General features: G+C 40.3%; 1 protein-coding gene across 1 annotated transcript in view; it reads left to right on the top strand.

Moving 5' to 3' along the window:
* Positions 1 to 21589, top strand: part of CF1H1orf21 (chromosome F1 C1orf21 homolog) — a 228316-nt gene that overhangs the window by 105112 nt on the left and 101615 nt on the right. The window contains exon 3 of the mRNA XM_049634093.1: positions 14975 to 15069. Coding sequence (XP_049490050.1) covers positions 14975 to 15069 — 95 coding nt within the window. The remainder of the gene's footprint in view (positions 1 to 14974; positions 15070 to 21589) is intronic.

Here is a 21589-nt window from a genome sequence, read left to right as displayed (position 1 = left end):
ATCGCAAGGCATTGCCATTCATGAACCGCAGCACGACATCCTGAATCTGCTTCTGTGAACCTCTGGCTCTCTGTCACTCTGGTGACTTTTTTTTTTTTTTTTTATTTTTACTTTTTTTTTTTTCCACCTCAGAAGTCTCCCTCTTTCTCTCTTTCTTCTTGGACAAAACTTTACCCTCCAGCTCAGTGCACCTGAGGTGTTCTGTGCCTGGCCTTAACTATTCTTCTCTTGTTAACCCTCCCCTTTCCAGAGAGCTGCACCTCCCCCACTAACCTCCTCACCCCTCCACCAGACTGCAGCACAAAAGCACACAAGCCTTTCTGGCTTCACGCAGCTCATCAGTGAGGTTGGTGGAGTGGGGTGCTGGGAGGCTCAAGTGCTAACACTTTTCTCTGTGCTGGTTATTATCGGAGAATCTTAACAGAAATCCACTGAAGTCAGAGCCCAATTAAAGGAATTAAGTCAAATGGACATTAAAATATACTTCTTCCTCAAGCACACACATGCACACATACACATACACATACACATACCCGCTGAACAAATTCTTCAGTGTTTGGGATGGCTGTGGCAGCCACCCTAAATGGGGGAGAGTTTCCGGAATGGTCAGTGAGATTCCTCATCCTGAAGAGCCATCCTGCAAATTCATGACCATTGATCTTGGACGTACTGAGGAACTGACTACAGATGAATCAGCAGAAATATACTGCCGGCCCTAGAAAAGCAACTCACATTTCAGGCCCTTTTAAGAACAGTGGAATTTTATCAACTTCATATGCAAAGGAGGGCATGTTGGCCACTCTATTAGTATGTCTTCAAAGATATTTGTTATTGCCTTATAGTTTACCCTAAAAAGAGTATTACTGTCTGTGTTATTTTAGGTCTTATTTTATGATAATACATTTTTTAATGCCTGACTTGAAAAGGTTTATCTTAAGAGTGCCTTCCATTCAGGGAGAGGGGATACATGTGAAAACATGTAATAGTTCTGTGTACAGAAAGAATTCCATTTTTTTTTTAATCAGAAATTCACTTTATTTGTGGGAAAGTTGAATAAGAGCATGGGGTCTGAGTGAGACCTCCTGGGTTCAAGGCCTGGCCCCAGCCCCACCACTTACTAGGTGGTGCAGCTAGATGCATGAATGCTCTGTGCCTCAGTTTCCTTTTCAGTATGATGAAGACATTAATAGTTCTACTTCAGACGGCCATTGTGGGTATTAAATGGGTTGTTGTATGTCAGGCTTTCAGAACTGGATCTGGAACATTAAAAGGGCTCTATAGGGGTGCCTGGGTGGCCCAATTGGTTAAATGTCTGACTCTTGATTTCAGCTGAGGTCATGCTCTCCTGAGTCTTGAGTTCAAGCCCTGAGGCAGGCAGGCTTCATGCTAACAGCATGGAGCCTTCCCTCCTCTCTCAAAATAAGTAAACAAACTTAGGAAAAAAAAAAAAAGTACTCTATAAGTGATAGCTCTCCTTTCGTCTTTTCTGTATCTTCCTCCCCCTCCTCTTCTCTCTTCTGTACTTCCTCCCCCTCCTCCTCCTCCTTACTCCAGTGAAGGAAGAGATCCTTGATTTTTTAAGTTTATTTATTTATTTTGAGAGAGAGAGAGAGCGAGAATGAGCGTGAGCGAGAGAGGGGCAGAGAGAGAGAGAGAGGGAGGGAGAAAATCCCAAGCAGGCTTTGTGCTGTCAGTGTGGAGTCTGACATAGGGCTCAATCCCATGAACTGTGACATCATGGCCTGAACCAAAATCAAGAGACGCTTAATCATCTGAGCCGTCCAGGTGCCCCAGAGATCCTTGATATATGGTTTGGTCTTAGTGATCATATATCAAAGCTGTAGTAGTATAGCAGAGGCCTTAGAATGAAGTTCTCTCTTAAAAATAAGTTTTTTTAAGGGGCGTCTGGGTGGCTCATTCAGTAAGCATGCGACTTTAGCTCAGGGCATGATCTCACGGTCCGTGAGTTCAAGCTCCGCCTCGGGCTCTGTGCTGACAGCTCAGGGCCTGGAGCCTGCTTCAGATTCTGTGTCTCCCTCTCTCTCTGCCCCTCCCCACTAGCACTCTGTCTGTCTCTACCAAAAAATGAATAAACATTAAAAAAAATAAAAATAACAAGTTTTTGTAAAGACATTGCAGTTATTACTATATATTGGATAAAAACTCAGTTTTCTTCTGTTAAACACAGCGGTGGTCAAATAGCCATTTTAACAAAAGGTTTCCTGTAGCACTTACTTTGTATGGCATATCAGTTTCTAACTTAGAGAGCACAGAATGCTATTTCCCACTGATAAAGGCTCCAGAGACCTGACAAGGGAGGGTCTAGTAGTTTCCCTGATGTTACTTTCCATGAAGGTTGGATGTCTTTATAAGTTTTATTCATCCAAATATGATTTACAAATTCATCCAAATCCTTTTGGAATCCATTCATACTTTATGCCTGTATCATCTCCCAAAGTAATTATTTACTGTGTTCTGTGGTTTAAAAAGCAAACAAAAAAAACCCAAAAAACAAAAACAAAAAAACGAAAAACAGCAGGGGCACCTGGGTGGCTTAGACTCTTGATTTTAGCTGAGGTTATGATTTCTCAGTTGTGGGATCAAGCCCTGTGTTGGGCTCCATGCTGAGCATGGAACCTTCTTGGGATTTCTCTTTCTCTTTCTCTCTCTCTCTCTCTCTCTCTCTTTCTCTCTCTCTCTGTCCCTATCCCTCTCCCTCTCTCTGTCTCTCCCTCTGCCCCTCTCCCCCAATCTCGTACTCACTTGCTCACTCTGGCTCTCTCTCAAATAAAAAAAATAAAAAAGATTAAACGACAACAACTGACTTGGTGGTTAAGAACTTGGCCCCAGCTCAGCCAACCTGAATTTGAACCATTGTTACCACTTGACCAGCCAATCAGAGACTAATCTCTGCATGTGTAGAAAAGGGGGTATAATACCCACCTCGTGGAGCTGATGTGAGGATTAAATCAAAGCAGGAGAGAAAATAGATGACCGGGCAGGCTTTTATCACGAATTCTCATCTAGGATAACAGGAGGCCTAAGAATAGCAGAGCGGAATTAGCCGGCATCCAACTTTTCAAGAGTCCCAGTGGTTCAGCAGTGGCTGGGAGACCAGCTCCACGGAAGAGTCAGAGCAGGGCTCTTGAGAAACTTCATCTATTGCTGTCAGAACAACCATGCATGCCCTCCCTCTCTAAAAGCAGCTCTGAATCTTCCTCAACCACTCATTCTGTTTCTTGACTGGAAACTATTACTGTATGATGTAGAAATTAAACCCCTTCCCCGCATGAAAGCCTTGGTGTGCATATGCATTCATAAAGGAATCCAAGCTGGTTTTGGATCTGGTTGTGTGTCTTTTGTTGGAGCTTGTCAGAAGATGAATGTCCAGGGGGCCCTTAATGACTTGATAATAGTTCCCTGGTCACTGAATAATGAACCCCAAATGAATGAAGGAAATGTGTTGTCTGGCCTCTGGAATGATTAAATGATTTGGGAATGGGTCCCGCAGGTCGAGCATTAATTATTAAAGGTGCTATAGCAAGAGAGGCTTTCTCACCCTCACATCCTTGCGGCTGTGGGCACCTTTCGTCTTGTCCTGTCGAAGACATGGACAAGACCTAAGAATGCTAAGAGACCGTGAGCACCCCACGCACACATCTCAGAGAGGTACCCTGTTTCCATGGCACACAGTTGGGAAGCCACAAAGGCAGGTCTAGGATAGAAAGGCCTTTGTAGCCAGTGTTCCATCTGGAGTGATCTGTTGTCCAGGGATCTGTTGTTGTCCAGTCGAAGGGGAGGGAGCTAGCATCAGATTCAGTGGCATTCTCTTTTGCTCCTGGGAGAAGATTATACACCCCCATCTCAACCACTCTTTATTCTTAATGTTGCAGTACTTCCCCATGCTCAGTTGCAGGCATGCCTGTTGAGGGAGGCAGGAAGCAGTTTCTGGCAGATGCTGCACCTTACGCTCCCTGTACCCCAGGGCCCCAGCATCACCCCATCGGCTGAATCTAGGATAAAGATTCCACCCTGTTGAGACTTTCTGTGAATACTCTCTGTGGCTCCTTCCCTGTCTTATTCGTGTGTTCTTTCTAGCCTTCCTCAACCGACTGGTCCATCCCAAGATGTACATTCATTCTTCCTTTGCTGCACCTTCTTTCAGAGAGAAGCAGAAAGCCTTAGATTGAGGTGGTTGGGGTCTCTTCAGAAGAGATGGTTATGGACAGTCCAAAGGACACACAGTTGACCTAAATGGTGGGCCTCAGTGCTTGGGCACTGGTGGGGGAGTCCACATCAAATCAGAATAGAGCCTGACCCTTCAGTGGGACTTGCATATCAGGTCTTCCTGGACTGTGTCTATCAGCCTCTTCTCTTTACATCTCTGTGCCCCTGGGAATTCTTCGTGTTGGCCATATTGAATTACTTGTAGTTCCAGTTTGCCATATTCTCTCTGGCCTTTGAACTCACTGGCCTGCTGCCTGTGAGTCCTTCCCCCACACACTAGCGCTCCTCAGGACTCCACTGAACTATATCACCTCCTCCAGAGCCCTCCCCAACTTTGCTTAGGGGGTCCCTTCTTTTTTTGTTATCACATCTATCCCATCCATGTGCTTCTCATAGCTTAGACGCTGTGTGCTCTATTCCCTTATTTTCTTGTATCCTTCCTCACCCACTCCCCCAGAGGAGGCTGTGAGCTCCTTCACAAGAGACAGCTTCCTCCTCCTAGACATAACCCCAGGACTGAGAGCTACATTCCCTGGCAAATGGTAGGTGCCTGGTAAATACTGCTGAAGTGAAGAAGGAAGGGAACACAGAAAAGCAGCATTTGACTCCAAGACAGAAAGCAGCTAGTTCCTTCCACTTTCTCATGTCCGAACTAAAATCAAGAGGTGTTTTTGCCCAAACCTTTTTGGGCCAGAAATGTATCCATACATTGTTGTAATTTACAGAGAACTCATAGCAGTCAGTAAAAGAAATGCTACAGCTTCCAATAAGACAAAAAGGGCAGGGATGCCTGGGTGGCTCAGTTGGTTAAGCGTCTGACTCTGGATTTCGGCTCAGGTCACAATCTAATGGTTCATGGGGTCGGGTCCTACATCCGGCTCTGTGCTGACAGTGCAGAGCCTACTTGGGATTCTCTCTCTTCTTTCTCTCTCTCTCAAAATACATACATACATACATACATACATACATACATATTTAAACAACAAGAAAAGGTAGAGCCTATGAAGAGATACTTCACGTAGACGGAAGTAGCAATGAGTGATGTCAATATATGGAAAAAGCACTCAGTGTCACTGGTAAATTCTGAAACATCAAGATCAAATAAAAATTAGGTACCACTTGTGCCCTTCAGTTCATTGCATATTTCTGAAAAGGAAAGTACCCTTTATGGATGAGGTCCTGAAATGAGTTTAACTCCACCGAAGCAAGACTAAATGGAGCCAGCACTCCCCAAGGCCTTTTATCTCTGGTTTTCAAATACAAACAAGCATTACATTTCACTAGAGAATAAGGATGCAATAGGCATATGAGAATTGCTGTCTCCATGACATTAACATGTTGGGATTTTGAGATAAGATAAAGGGGGATATGTGCAAATACGTGCAATCTTCATACTTCTCCTGGTTGAAGCCCAGGGGCCAGACATCTCCATGTCTTATTTCCACAGATATAAAGTCTGAAAACATAATTTTCTTGCTTGTTAGTTTTGAACAACTTCTGTTTTTATATCGTTAGAACTTAATGTGTCAAACAATCTTAATTTGAAATTACTTTTCCTTTCTTAGGTTGATTTGAGACATATTCTGAAAAGAACTGATAGTGTTTTATATTAAATGTACCAAAGCCTTATTTTGAAGTGTTCAAAACATTTAGAATGGGCAGTTTGCAATTACCCTAGAAATTGCTTAATAAAAACTATTATATTGGAAGGAGCAAAATCACTTTCTACAAGTGAGGCTATGGTAATTATCGCTAAGGGACTGCCTGACTCAGAGAAATTGAGAATGGTATATGAGCTCCTTCAGTTGCGTCTCGGCTTTGCCTAAGATTGTTCCAGATTTAGAATCAGCCCTGGTGAGCAGTGGCTCAGTGGAATGTGGTCAGTCTGTGTGTGCTGAGGAATGTGCTCCAGATAGCCGAGGGGTGCTCAGAGCGTGAGTCTTCCCCTCAAGACAGCTGCTTTTCCTTGGACACTGTGTCCCTGGCCTCCTCCATAACCCCTTTTTGCTTATCACAGACCCCAGCACATAGCAGGTTCTCAGACGTAGTCAGTGCAAGATTTCCAGATGACAGTGTAGAAGGTGAACCAGGGTTAGATATGCTGAAGTTGTCAAAGCTCTCACTATTCTCTGTTCTTTAATGTCTCCGTAACAAAATCCTGTTCAGTCTAGCTTATCAGGCACTGACCTATTCCTGTAAAAATAAGAATCACAAAATGTATTTTAAGAGGAGGATGATAGGAAAGGTGAGATCAGTTCAAAAGCATAGTCCAGTGATATACAGGCATACTTTGTTTTATTGTGCTTTTTTTATTGCACTTTGCAGATACTGCTTTTTTTTTTACAAATAGGTTTGTGGCAACCCTGTATTGAACAAGTCTGTCAGAGCCATTTTTCTGACAGCATTTGCTCACTTTGTGTCTCAGTGTCACATTTTGGTCATTCTCACAATATTTCAAACCTTTTATTATTATTATACTTGTATGATGACCTGTGATCAGTTATCTTTGATGTTACTATTGTGACTGTTTGGGGCACCCCAGGCCACACCCATATATGATGGTGACTTAATTGATAAATGTTGTGTGTGTCCTGACTGCTTCATTGGCCGTTCGCCCATCTCCTTCCCTCTCCTCAGGCCTCCCGAGCCTCTGAGACACAATATTGAAATTAGGGCAGTGGATATCCCAACAGTGGCCTCTAAGTGTTCAGGTGGAAGGAAGAGTCACACGTCTCTCACTGTAAATCAAAAGCTAGAAATGTTGAAGTTTAGGGAGGAAAGCACAAAAGCTAGGCCACTTGTACCGAATAGCCATGTTGGGAGTGCAAAGGAGAAGTTCTTAAAGTAAATTATAAGTGCTACCTCAGTGAACACACAAATGATAGGAAAGTGAAGTAGACCAGTTGCCCATATGGAGGAGGTTTTAGTGGTTTGCATAGAGGATCAAACCAGCCACAACCTTCCATTAAGCCAAAACCGGATCCAGGGCAAGGCCCTAATTCTCTTCAATTCTGTGAAAGCTGAGAGGTGAGGAAGCTACGGAAGAAAAGTTGGAAGCTAGTGGAAGCTAGTTCATGAGGTTTAAGGAAAGAAGCCATCTCTGTAACAAAGTGCAAGATGAAGCCACGGGTGCTGATGTAGAAGCTACAGCGAGTTCTCCAGAAGGTCTAGCTGGATAATCCAGGAAGGTGGCTGCACTAAACCACAGATTTCCAGCATGGATGTGACAGCCTTCGAGATGCCTACAAAAACTTTATAGATGCCATCTAGAACTTTCATAGCTAGAGAGAAGTCAGTGCCTGGCTTCAAAGCTTCAAAGGACAGGCTGGCTCTCTTGTTAGGGGCCCATGCAGCTGGTGGCTTGAGGTGGAAGCCAGTGCCCATTTCCCATTCTGAAAACCCTCAGCTCTTAAGAATTATGCTAAATATACTTGGCCCATGCTCTGGAAGTGGAACAGCAAATCTTGGATGACAGCACATCTGTTTACAGTGTGGTTTACTGAATATTTTAAGCCCATTGTTGAGATCTGCTCAATATTTTTTCCCCACAATATTACCACTCATTAGCAATATACCTGCTCACCCAGGAGCTCTAATGGAGACATAAAATGAGATTAATGTTGTTTTTACACCAGCTAATACCAGTATCCGCTCTAGAGCCTGTGGACCAGGAATAATTTTGACTTTGAAGTCTTATTATTTAAGAAATACATTTTGTAGCACAATAGCTACCATAGGTGGCTTTTCTGATGGATCTGGAAAAAGTAAGTTGAAAGCCTTCTGGAAAAGATTCCCCATTCTGCATGCCACCGAGAACATTTGTGATTCACGGGAAGAGGTCCAAATATCAGCATGAACAGGAGTTTGGAAGAAGTGATTCCAACCCTCATGGATGGCTTGGAGGGCTTCAAGACTTCAGTGGAGGAAGTAACTGCAGATTTGGTAGAAATAGCAAGAGAATGAGAATTAGAAGTGGAGCCTGAAGCTGGGACTGAATTACTACAATCTCATGATCAAATTTGAACTGATGAAGCACTGCATCTGAGGGATAAGCAAAAGAAAGTGGTTTCTTGAGATGGAATCTACTCCTGGTGAAGATGCTTTGGAGATTGTTGAAATGGCAACAAAAGATGGTTGGAGAGGATTGAGTCCAGTTTTGAAAGAAGTTCTCCTGTGGGTAAAATGCCATCAAACATGCTACAGAGAAATTGTTCATGAAAGAAAAATTCCGTTGACGTGACAGTCTTCATTGCTGTCTTATTTTAAGAAACTGCTGCAGACACCCCAATGTTCAACAGCCACCACCCTGATCAGTCAGCCAACGTCAACATCAAGGCAAGACCCTCCACTAGTAAAGATTACAACTTGCTAAAAGCTCACATGATGGTTAGCATTTTTTAGCAATAAAGTACTTTTATTTCTATTTCTTGTTTTTTTAAGTTAATACATTTTTATTGAAGGAATTTTACATGTGGTTTCTTCCACCGCCAATCACCATTGTGCCTTCAAAGTCAGAATCATAATCTTCAAAATAGCCCTTTTGAAAAGAACTTTGGCTCAGTCCACATTTGTCACTGTCAGTCCACAGTTCTTTCAGCTTCTTTGGTCTCCAACTGAATACGGACTTCACCTGTAATCTTTGGGTTCCAGTTTCTTTACGTTAGGGTCCTAGATGTCAAATTGTAGGAAATACATGGGTTGCTGTTTTTGAAAATGATCTAAAATTATTATTCCTTAATTATTTCTGATACCAAAACAATTTGATATCCACTGTACTCCATGGGCCTAGCAGAAAATGTTACAGGTAAAGTATTTTTAAATTAAGATATGTACACAGATATTTTAGGCATAATGCTATTGCAGACTTAATAGACTGCAGTATATGTAAATGTAATCCCAAATGTAGAGGGAAACCAGAGCATGTATTTGACTCCCTTTATTGCAATATTCGCTTTATTATAGTGGTGTGGAACTAAACCTGCACCACGTCTGAGGTGTGCCTCAGAGCTCAGCTAAGAATGCCATATGGAGTACATCCATAGACCAGAGGTAGACTCGAAAGAGCAGTTTCACACCCATTGCATTTGTGTGCAAAAAAATGCAAAGAATAGGATTTTTTTTTCCCATTTAGAGATCCTTTTCCTTCCTTGGAGAATCTAGCAGGGGGAGAAAAAAAAGATGGACCCCTGAGACAAACAGGACTAAAAGCACTCACTGATTAGGGGAAACATTTATTCATTTATGAACTAAAGTCAGCTCTCTGTTTTTCTTCTCTCTTTTTAGAGAAAGTTTTATTAAATACCTTGTGTGTGCCAGAGACTATGTGCAGGCACGTAGTCTACGTAGTGGACTGCATCTGGTGACCCCCGAAGAAAGACCAGGGCTTAGCACACAGCACATGTTAATTGCTGTTTGTTGAATGAAAAACGGATAGAAGCGGGAACAGCTGATGAGCTAGAGCCCCCCAGAGTGAGAACCCACATTTTCCTAAAGCGGTTGACCCATCTATCCATCTTTGGCTTGTAGTTTTAGAGAGTCCTCTTCTTTGTCCTCCCAGAAAAGGGTATTTTTTAGAGCTGCCTCTACTGCTCTTGCTCTAAAACAATCATTTTGTCTGTTCTGAATTGGAATCTTGGCCCTCAAGGTAGGCTATGCTGAGGCTGTCCCAAAGGCAATCACTGAGTGAGGATATAAAGGAGGATAGAGGGAGCATTATTTTGTTGTACCCCTGATTTCACTTAAATAATGATCGCTTTTCTTTTCTTTTTTGAAAAAAATTTTTTGAAGTTTATTTATTCTTGAGAGATAGAGAGCATGAGCAGGGGAGGGGCAGAGAGAGAGGAGACACAGAATCCAAAGCAGGCTCCGGGCTCCGAGCTATCAGCACAGAGCTCCACATGGGGCTCGAACTTACAACCCGCGAGATCATGACCTGAGCCGAAGCCGGATGCTTAACCGACTGAGCCACCCAGGCGCCGCTATGATCGCTTTTCTTTTCCCAGTCATAAAAGTCATTCTTTAAAAATTATTTTAACTAAAGTAATATGGTACTTTAATTGGTATTTTGACTAAAGTAATATATCACATGGCTAAAAAAACCAGTAAGGCTTATTATGGATGATAAGCCCCCTTCTTAATTCCTCTGTCCTCATTTGTTAACATAGTTAAGTCACAATTTTTGGTTAATTGCTGATGTTTATATTATGCTTTTTCTTTTTATACCTTGATGGATTTTGTACATTAGCAATAGTATTACTGGCAGAACCAGAGTTTGCTAAGGCAGCAGCTAACATTTATTGAGTCTTTACTATGGACTAGGCACATGTATTACTTAATGTGACTCTGTGTGAGATTAGGTACTGGCAATACTCACATCTTACCAATGAAGAAATCAAGACACAGAAAGGTGTCATGTGGCTAGGCATTCCAGCTCTAGAAGCTAACTGAGCTTTTAGCCAGGTGAATACTTGTCCCCTGAAAAATCCTACCAAGTAAGGAAATAAAGGTCCTAGGCAAGAATTTGAAGTTGTGCTGGGATTTTAAGGCTCAAATTTAGTTAGCTTGGGAGACAGGCTGTTCAATGGGAGGAACCCAGGGGGAACAAATATATGCTATAAGGTAGGATAGTTTTTCCCCTTTCATTGCCTTATGTTTGTAAATACTTCTTGTAATGCCTTTCCCAAGCTCTCGTATTTTCCTAAGCATTTAATAATAGTCTACCAGAGAATCTTCGTGCAGATTCGGGATGAAGAGGCAATTCAGAGCATTCAGTTAAAATGCCCAGATGTTGGACATCTTTAATATGAGGACATTCACACAGAATTTATGGAATTGGAACAGTCTTGGAAAAAAAAACTTGTTATCACATATGTGTCATTGGTCAAAACAAGACTGGGTGAGAAGGTATGAAAGTAGATGCAGATTTCACCATTTTAGTAAACAACTGTGAGAACCCTTCTGACCAGAGAAAGTAGCATATATGGAGTTCTGCTTTTCTTCCTTCCCCATCTAATGTATCCATTTATGAAAACTTAACTTTTTTTTTAATAATTCTGGCATTATAAGCTCCCTCCAGCACTTATCTCCATCTAACTGGCTCATTTTAAAGCCAGTGCCATTGATTATAAAGGTAACCTTATAGCAAAGCTTGGAAGAACTGTGGTAGGACCAGTGAGTTGTTGATAATGGAAGAATTGACAGGATCCAGAAAATGGGGTGATTCTATACTGCCTAAAGCAAGTCCAGCCAGCTGATCCCTTCCTAGCTCTAAAAACTGTAATATTGTATACATGTGTATATGATATACTGTACATCAAAAATGAAGCCCAGAGATTTGGTGGAAAACTGTGTTTCTTGATGTTGGAGCTGCCATGAAAACAATCCGGCCCCTCTCTGATGTAATCTGGGGAATAAAATGCTAAAAATATCACGAATGCGTTGCTTGTACCCCAGATCTGTTTTGACTAGCACAGCTTGCGACTGTTTACATAGAGAGAAGGGGGAGCAGGTTCCGAACGGGGCATCAGCCTACTGTTCCTGACGTGCATTTTAATAGGCCACCTGACAAGATCAACAGGAAGAAAAGAAAAATTGTGAACAGGTGCGAGGGAGCCAGAGGAAGATGGTCCTACTTGTCCCTCCTCTTAATCAAGTTGGCACATTATTTTGCTGCCAGGATTCTCTGGCTTATACCGGTGGCTGTGCTAATTGCCTCTAGGGTGGGGCTTGATTAAGGGGACCCAGAATCCCACATTGATTCCCCTGTGCCTTAAACAAAAGGAAAACTGGATTTTTGTTTGGCTGTTGCACTGTCAGAACCCGAAATACTCCATTCGTCTGCACAGAGGCTTGTTGGCGAGTGCCACTCCTGACGGCTGCATCGCCATGGAAATGTGTGACACGTTTGTTGATGAGTTGTCTGTTTCCAGATGGACATCCTCATTCCCAGCACCAGCCTTTGAGAAATTTAACAAATCATTTTTAAGTATTTGTTTTGTACAAATTGTGGTTTATCTAAAGGTCTCGCTGGCTTTTTTTGTTTTATACCACAACGGATTTTATGCAGTGTGTTGTGTAAGTAATAATGATAGGTCCGGCTTTGTAGTCGTGGCTCTGTGTTTTTTCTTTCTTTGTATCCAATCGTATCCACCATTGGCTGGCCAGCTGTGGTTGTTAATGAGACACTAAAAACCTATCCTCTTTCTGAATTGGTGATGATTCTGCCTTGGTGTTTAAAAAAAAGCCTATGTTGGGGATAATGCTGCTCTGAAAGTCATGTAGCCAGCGACTTTCCCATTTCATTGAAGAAAAATATTAGGAAAATATTAATAGTTTGTCTACTGCTTTCAATTCAGTTGCATTCCTTGGAAGGATAAAAAGCAAATGAAGACTGAATATTGCTGGACTGCTCAGAGATTGTGGATGGTGGGCTGTGGTGGCTTGGTGGATGGAGAGGAGGAAACAAGGCAAGGGCGGATTTTCTCTAGAACAGACGCTTCGCCGTGTGGTGCGCAAAGTACCATCTTTCAGAAGGTTCTGCTTAGGTCCTCAAATGTTGTGCTTTCTTCATCGTGTCACCTGAGAGTTAAGGTACTATAGACAAAATCATAGAAATCTACCAAAATTATGTTAAAAAAATATGTGTGTGTATGTAATTTATATATAAATAATTAGAGACCATAAGCAATTAAGATCACAATTTAGGGAGTGCCTGGGCGGCTCAGTTGGTTAAGCATCAGACCTCAGATCAGGTCGTCATCTTACGGTTGGTGAGTTCGAGCCCCACGTAAGTCTCTCTGATGTCAGGACGAAGCCTACTTTGGATTCTCTCTTCCCCCCTTGCTCTGCCCCTTCCTCCCTCTTTCTCTCTCTCAATAAACAAATAAACAAATAAAAAAATTTTTTTTAGGATCACAATTTAGTTGTTAAATTGTTAGTATTTATCCAAGTGAACCATGGTTTATAAATATTAACATCCCAAACTGAAGTTAAGAAGGCTCATCTCTAACTTTTACTTTTTAACCTTTATTTTTATCTCTGTGTAATTGTATTGGAGGCATAATTTGTCAATGTCTTTTTTTTTTTTTTTTGGTAATTAACCAAGTGCTTTTCTAACTTATTAGTAAGTAATCCTTAATTAAATGTGTCTGTTTTGTTAATTTACTTTCATTTTTTTTCTTTTAATACCAAGTTGGAATGTGAAATTCTTCTGTATGGTGATTGTGGATCAGAGTCCACTGATTAACTTGTTAATAATCCATTAGGACTCAGTATTCCTGAAAGGTTCATTACTGTAACCTCACACTGGTCTTTCTCATTTTTTTTTTTAGAAAGAAGCAGAATCAATAACTACCTTGAATTGTCAGGTGGAAAAAACAATTAGCTTAATCATGAACATGGAATCTTTATTCAGATACATGCAAATATACTACCTTCATAAGGATGATAATATTGAGAAACATTTGAACAGTATAATTACTTGGGAAAATGTTACTTTAGCAAACATCTTTGGAAGTAGTGTGAGAAGGGGTAGTATGAGGAAACCTGACATTAGATGGAAAATGGTACTTTAAATCATAAGGCAGGAAATTACATACGAAGACAGTCATTGTATCAAATTGATCATAAGCAATAAGAAAATATATTATAACTTCATGAACTGAAATACAGACTTTCTTAGAAATAAACATCTGTCTTTCAGGTGGACCATCAGAGACATTATTCCTTGCCATATGCTAGGCAATCATCAGTTTGTTGATTGGTGTAATTTTCCACTTGCACAGTTTCTGTGATTTTTTTTCCGACAAATGGGTTGACTCAAAGTCACGCCTATTTGGACCTTAGGGTGCCCCAGTCATTTCCTGTTGACAGGAATCTGATGAAAACGTCATCGGCATTACCACTTGCCCTGGAGGAGAGCTTTAGCTACATGTCGTCTAAAGTTTGTCCTGTGATATATATTGAGATTGAGGTTTATTGTACTCCCTCCCTGGCTGTTGGGAAGTCTAGATCCCTTTACCTAGGGGCCCACTACCTCTCCAGCCTTGAGTGATACACCTATTAGGTCCATTGGATAGTGTAGCTCTATATGCATGTGACTTTATGGAGAGATCAAAGTTGTGTGTGTGTATGTGTGTGTGTGTGTGTGTGTGTGTCTGTGTGCACGTGTGTGTAGCATATGAAGTCATTGCAGACTGCTCCATGTTTAATATAGGGATCACAAATAGGAAAATCTCAGTTCTCTAGTGTTTGTACCTATTTGTTGATCAATTTAAACTCTTTAGTCTTAAACAATGCTTTGTTTTCCCGAAAGAGAAATTAAGGTGTGAATATACTGCTGCCACAGGCAGTTTGAACTGATGTTCTCATGGGGAAAAAAATCTTCCTTTAGACCCTTACGTGGTATGCCCTGGTATGTACAGATTCCAGATGGTCTTTAGAGACGGAATAACCTGTTTTCTCTGCTGCCATTGGTTGTCTGTGAAAGGACCAGGCAGTGCCACGTTCATTAGCTGCCTTCATGGCGCTGAGCTCTTCCCAGTAGGCAGAGGAGAGCACCTCGTAAAAAGAGGCTGGTTAAGGGTCTTCCAGATTGTTTCAAATGTACCACATAATAAAGGCTGCAGGAAAAGGCTCTAACAAATTATGCTATTGGGGGCTTTTCTCACTGACGCTTTTTTTTTTTTTTTTTTTTTTTTTTACCATTGTGAGAAAGTTATAAAATGTCTTTTCTTTTTTTGGTGTTCAGACGAGTATAGGATCAAACCGGTGGAAGAGGTCAAATACATGAAAAATGGGGCAGAAGAGGAGCAGAAAATAGCAGCCAGGAACCAAGAAAACTTGGTAAGAATCGAATTGCTCACATAACAATGAATTTTGGTGACACCATTGTAATAAAATCTGCACTGCATGTTTAAATTGTAACTTACATGCCGGCACAAGATTTCTTGAAAATGTCATTGCTATTTATAGCTTGCCTGGAAGTGGCAAGCATCACTTCTGTATCCTGTACATTTCTGAATAGCCCTTCTTTAATCTTGATGGAGAATACTCCAGGGGAAATACTGCAAAATTAGTAGTGTCTTAAAGTGTTTAAATTTAAAGGAAAAGGCGTAAAGTCAGATTGAGATTTATGGAGGGAGGACCAATATATTTTTTTTCTTCTTTTCCACGTCTTTAGCTCTGACCCATTCAGAATGAACGGCTAAGCTTCATGACTCTGGGCATGGAGTGTTGTTCATAACGTTGCCTTTGAGAAGAAAATGATGTACTTTTAAGATAGGTCTCTATCAAAATAGTCAGCACTTCATGTTCACAGTGTTAAAGGTATTGGGGCTTTTGAGTTAATGTGAGAATTGTAATGATCTGAAACAGGAAATTAGGAGCCTCCTTCTTTCATGTGAATCCGTATACATATTACACCTTAATATTCCATCTCTATAAAAACATTTAGTCAATTGCCATATTATCTGATTTCTTAAAAGAGGTAACAAACTGTTAAGGATATGCATTTACTCCATTGTGTTAGAGCAAAATTGTTTTTATATTTTATTTGGAGGTTAATTATTTGCTATGTTTTTCATGTTTGAGTGGATGTATTTTTAAGACGGTGGAAACGTCATATAATGTTTTGCTTGACTTCAGCTCCTTTTTCCATTATGTGCTTTGTTTTTGTTTTTATGATTTTGGCTACAGCAGAGGGAGTTGGTCACTGCGTATGGGTGTTTCACGCTGTCATTTTCCATGACACACTAATGAACATAATGGGCTCAGTCTTTCTCCTCTGTTCTTTTCTGAACATCTGAACTACAACTTGAAATACTGAAGCTGTCAACAACTGAATATTTTAGATCATTTTTAAAAAGTGAAAATATTCTGTAATCAAATTTTTCTTCATAAATGGGACTTGGATTTTAAGGTATTGCTTAAGTCACAGAGATTCATCACACCTGTGGTATATTTTAACATTAACACTTAAATCCAGAAAACAGTAGCTATGACTAAGCATGGAAGTTACTCTGATCAGACTTTACGTGAATTTTTTCTAACTTTGAATAGATAAATAGAAGACCTTAGTAGTTGAAGCATCAGTGGTCATTTTTCTACTTTATTTTGCTAAAAGTCAGACTCTGTCCTTGTTTCACGTAATTCCAGGCTGAGTTATAAATCTCATCTTTAATGTTTCCACCGGAGGCTAAAGAGACCCTGGTGGCCAGTCTGGCTGTTCTTTGGATCTAACACTAGAGTCCATCCCTGCTTAGCGTGCTTGTATCTCTGAAGTCCTAAGGGAAGCAACGGCTTCTGTCTTACAGCTTGTGATTTCCTCACTGTGCCCTCAGATTGAAAGCCAATATAGATTTGTCCTTCTCTCTAATTTCAGTCTCTCAACATTTTGGTGCCTACTATATTCTTTTCCAGTACTTGGCCAGAATTGGTGTGAGTGCTTTTCTATGCAGACTGAATGAAAATTCAAAAAGAGAGAAATTCCTGGCTGCTTTTTTTTTTTTACTTGTAGACTATCTGTGACAACCCCCCACCCCTTTTCTGCCAGCCAGTCAGAGTCCAGACCACCAAGAAGAGCTTTCAGTTGTGTAAAGACTTGCAGAAAGAATGGGGAATAAATGGTTATCTTTGATTCTGACATTTCTAGACTGCTTTCCAAAATTAAATGCTTTTTTTTTTTTTTTTTTTTTTTTTTTTTCAGTTAACTGGTAGTATATTCTCTTGTCACCTACTCCATCCTTTGGGATACATCATAGAGTATGGACCATGCATGTTATTTGAGAAAACTAATGGCCTCCTAAATTTGAAGCTTACATTGAGGTGGATGAAATAGGTTTAATGATCCTTTATTCCTCCATCCATTAAAGTAATCTAAAAGACAAGAAGTTCTTGTTTTTAGTATTTTTATAAGTTTTGTTTTGTTTTGTTTTACTCAAGGTGTTAAAATTAAGGGGCTGAGCAAACTCAGTCCAGGTAGTGTGGCATGATGGTGACTGATGACCATGGGCTCTGGAGGCAGAAACTGCCTGGGTTCAAATCTCAACTCTGTCCCTTGCTCACTGTGGGGTCAAGTTACTTCATGTCTCTGACCTTCCTGCCTGTCAAGTGGAGACAAAGGCAGTGCCTCATGGTGCTACATGAGATGATCTTTGTCAAGGCTTGGAGTGCAGTGCCTGGCACGTGATGAACATCTAGTGAGGGTTAGGCATTATCATATAAAATAGAAGGAAAAGAATGTTAGGGTCAGTGTTTCTTTCCTTTTTGTTTTATGTTACTTGGTGAGAGATTCTAAATGAATACTTTAATGCCAGTATTACATGTATTTTGAAAAATCTTGCTCCAGAACTATGAAGTTATTGAAGCAAATATGTGTTAATCACCTATTATGTACAAGGCCCTTATTTGTATCAAGAGACATACCAATACTTAAAGTCACTGTTCTTAAAGAGCTTATAGTAAAGTTGAGAGAACAGGTCACTTCCAACAAATATTTTATTGATTGCCTCCTGGGTACAAGGCATGGAGTCTAGTATGGACTAGACTCTGCAGAAAAGCACAAAATAAAGAAACCACTGACCCTTGCCTTAAGGTCCTTATATGGTAGTACACAAGGTAGATACCAAATGACTATAAATAAAACTGGATTAAATACATAAATAAATACATAAATCAACCAAGCAAGCAAGCAAGATTGGTTCTGAGAAGACAATACAAAGTACTGCCAATATCAAAGGAGGCAGAGACTTTGTCTGTTGAGGTGTCAGGACCTACTTCACAAAAGAGCTGGTGCTTGCAGTGGGTCTTGAGGATAGAATGACAGAGGCTGCCCCAGGCAGAAGTGACAGAGATTGAAAATGCAAGGTGTATTTCATAAGCACGTGGTCCTGTTTGGGGAGTGGGAGGGAAGAAGAGAAGGTGTCAGTAGGACAGCAGCAGGAAATTACAATCAAAATGTAAATGGACTATTATATGGAGCCTTGATGGCCAGCTGAGAGGTCTGAAATTAATTCAGTGGATCATTGGGAGCCTTTGAAGATTTGAATGAAGCAAGGGATTGGCAGACTGAGATTATGAGTCAGGAAAGTTTATGCAGCAGCTGTAGGTGTAACATGGATTGGTGTGGGGAGCCATGGCTGGAGATCGTTTATAACAGCTTATCAAGAGACAATGAGCCTAAACCAAAGTGGTGGCCCTCTCGGGCACTTTGGCTGCAGTTTCTGTGGGTGGAGGAAATTGTGCTGGTTTTCTGAGGGTGATGATGAGTCATTTCTATGTCAACCATTTATGTATTCCCAATATGAAGATGTCCATCTATCCCAATTTTCAGCATTGTTAGACATCCACAACGTCCATTTTCCTTCCCTCAGATTTTAATTCCTTCTTCAAGAAGGTGATGTGAAGTTGTTGCTTTGCCTTTGAAGATTATATATAGATGCAGATCATTATAGATCCTAGCTTCGTTGTTTCTAGCTTTATAATTTTGGTCAAACATCTAAAACTTCTCAACTTTGAGTTCTTCATCTAGAGCTTGGTAATAACAAAATTACTCCAGTATTAGAAGAAACATAGAAAAAATATGTTTAGATTCTCAGCAAAGGGAGGTTTTCTTAAACAAGACCTAGAAAGCAACAGCTAAGAAGAAAGAAAAGTAGTTTATTTCATTAGATCAAAATTGAATACTTCCCATAAAACAGAATAACTACAAAAAAGTAGTTAATAGGTAGGTAGGCAACAGCCCGGGAGAAAATATTTATGACCTATTAAAGGCAAAAGATTAATTAATGTCTGAGATTTATAAAGAACACTTATAAATAATTCAGAAAAAGATAATCCATGAGAAAAAACAGGTAAATGAAATGAACAGACAGCTCACAGTAGAAGATACTGGGCAGTAAACATATGAAAAGATGTTCCACGTCATTGGTACAGTGGATACTCTCTTCTTCTCCAACTCCCTGCCTTAGAAGACTCCTAAATCCCTCTCTGAAAGATGTTGACTGCAGCCCACGGCATGCTCACCCGGTTGGCTCATGGGCTACTGGCTAGAACACCTCTGTGCTTGTGCTCTCCTCAGTTCATTGTGTTTCCCAAGAGCCAGGGTGATGGTTCCCAAACCTGTTTATACTGGTTGAGTGTCATTGTAATTATGTAATTGAGTTAAGTAATATGTCAACCACTGAAACACAAGTGTGAAAGAGAGCTGTTTCATTGAAAATTAAAGCCAGTGCTTTAGAAAGTCTTGATGAAGTCACGTTACTAAAAAGCTTGCTGTTAAACTAAATTCAATTCTGCACTCACATTATTTCATAAGGTCTTTACATTCTCACTTCAATTAAGAAACCAAATCAGAGAATCCTGGACGTGCATTAAGAGGGTGTGGTTAGTATAGGAAGTACATGTGGACCCTCTGTCTGTGCTTCCTTACATAAAGGAGAAGCCTTGTTCCTACATCAGAAGATGGGAGAGGAAATGAACATCTGTGTATTTTAAAATAAAATCATATGCTTAATGTATATATATACATTTTTATATTGCCCTGCTTTAACTCACTTTACCATTTAATAACCAGTCCGGATGGTATTGCCTAATATGACTTTTATTTTAATCGAGGAAATGCAAATTAAAACATGATTCCTTAGACTGGCAAAAATTTGAAGTCTGATAACATCAGTTTTTGGCACAGGTGGAGGAAAATCTGTATTCACATACTAGTGGCAGACATCTTGGAGGACAATGTAGCTTATCTGTTAAAATGTAAACATGCACACTCCTGACCCAGCACTTCCACATCTTGCTATACACCCAAAGCAGCTGCCCATGTGCGTGAGGCAGCTTACACAAGACCGTTCACTCTAGCATGATTTCTATTGAAAAACTGAAAATAACCTGTCTTCTTGTCAGTAGGAGAATGGATAGCTGTACATACTAGAAGGCAATTAGAAAAGAATGAGTTAGAGCTTTATGAACAGTCATGGAGAAATCATGCAAAGCGTAGAATGCGTATGTATAGTATGATACCATTTCAGATTTTTAGTAAAACAAAACAGCAACACTCTACATTTTCAGTGAATATTCGTAGATGTATAGGGATTCATAAAAAACCCAGGGTGGATGTGTTCCAGACTATTAACAGTGGGTACCTGAGTAATGGGGGATGTACACACGCCAAAGCTCAGTTTCCTCCTCTGGAAAGTGGGAATACTAACTGAACTCACCTTAGCAGGAAGTTGTGAAAATTAAGTAAGATATGCTTGTCAACTCTTAGCGTGGTTTCTGGCATAGAAAATGCCATTGCTGGCTAGTGGTAGCAGTGGAGCTGGATTATGTAGGAAGGATGAGAAAGAATTGTATGTGGTGGTAAAAGGGGATTTTTTTTTTACCCTTAAACTTAGTGTTTTTCTTAAAGAAAATATGAGTACATTATTTGTGTGATTTGAAATTAATTTTTTAAAAGGGGAATGATAATAACAAAACTCCGATTTTAACTACCTGGGAATCTGTAATATAAGTGGGATTATGTCATTTTCTCATTATCTTAAGTATCCTCAGTTTTGTTGTCAGAAAAAGAGCAGAAGAAAGCTCAGGGATCATCCAGCTTTATTTATGTAGGTTAACCATTCTGCATATAAATAATTTAAAGCTAAATTACTCCAGACTTGGCAGTATTCAGGCCCTTCCTTCTCCAAAGTACATGTCTTGACTAATAAGAGACATTCCAGTTTTAGTTTTAAAGTGATTCCTCTTACTTTTTGCTAAAACATTATCTCATTTTCCATAACATCTGTCCTTCTTAAGCTATCTTCCTTAGGAGATAAATTCTTTGATTATGAGAGGTGTTTTGTTTTTGTTTTTGTTATGTATTTCCTAGATTTTCACATGTTACATTGCTTTTTGATTATTTCCAGATATCTTTGTATAAATGAGAAGATTCTTCTCTATCCAATATCTGTGTCATAGTTGGTAGAGCTGTTGACCTCATCTTTATCCATAGAGTTGAGGACTGATTTAAAGCAAGCTTGTCTAAGTCACCACTTCCTGAGTACGATCAAATGACGATATGAAAAGAATGTTCTAATATGTCTTAGCAGGAAAGGAGAATGGAATCAAACTTTAGGTGTGGCCGCATCCTCCTCCTGCTTGCCGAGCTTGTGAGAGCCCATGCATATCTCCGGTACATTACATTTCCAATAAATGTCAGAGCATCCAGCTGCAGAATTAAAAACCTGGAGATTAGGAGACACCTTTGATTAGAGGAAATGTTCCAGAAACCAATGAGAGCTGTCTTTGGAGCAGTGGTTTCCAGCTGGCCAAAACTGGAAAGTGGCCCTGCCCCACAGCGGAAGCAGTTCCCGGTAAGGGG

This window comes from Panthera uncia, chromosome F1 (genome assembly GCF_023721935.1).
Source record: "Panthera uncia isolate 11264 chromosome F1, Puncia_PCG_1.0, whole genome shotgun sequence".
In the NCBI taxonomy this organism is placed as follows: domain Eukaryota; kingdom Metazoa; phylum Chordata; class Mammalia; order Carnivora; family Felidae; genus Panthera; species Panthera uncia.
This window is presented reverse-complemented; position numbering and strand designations above follow the sequence as displayed.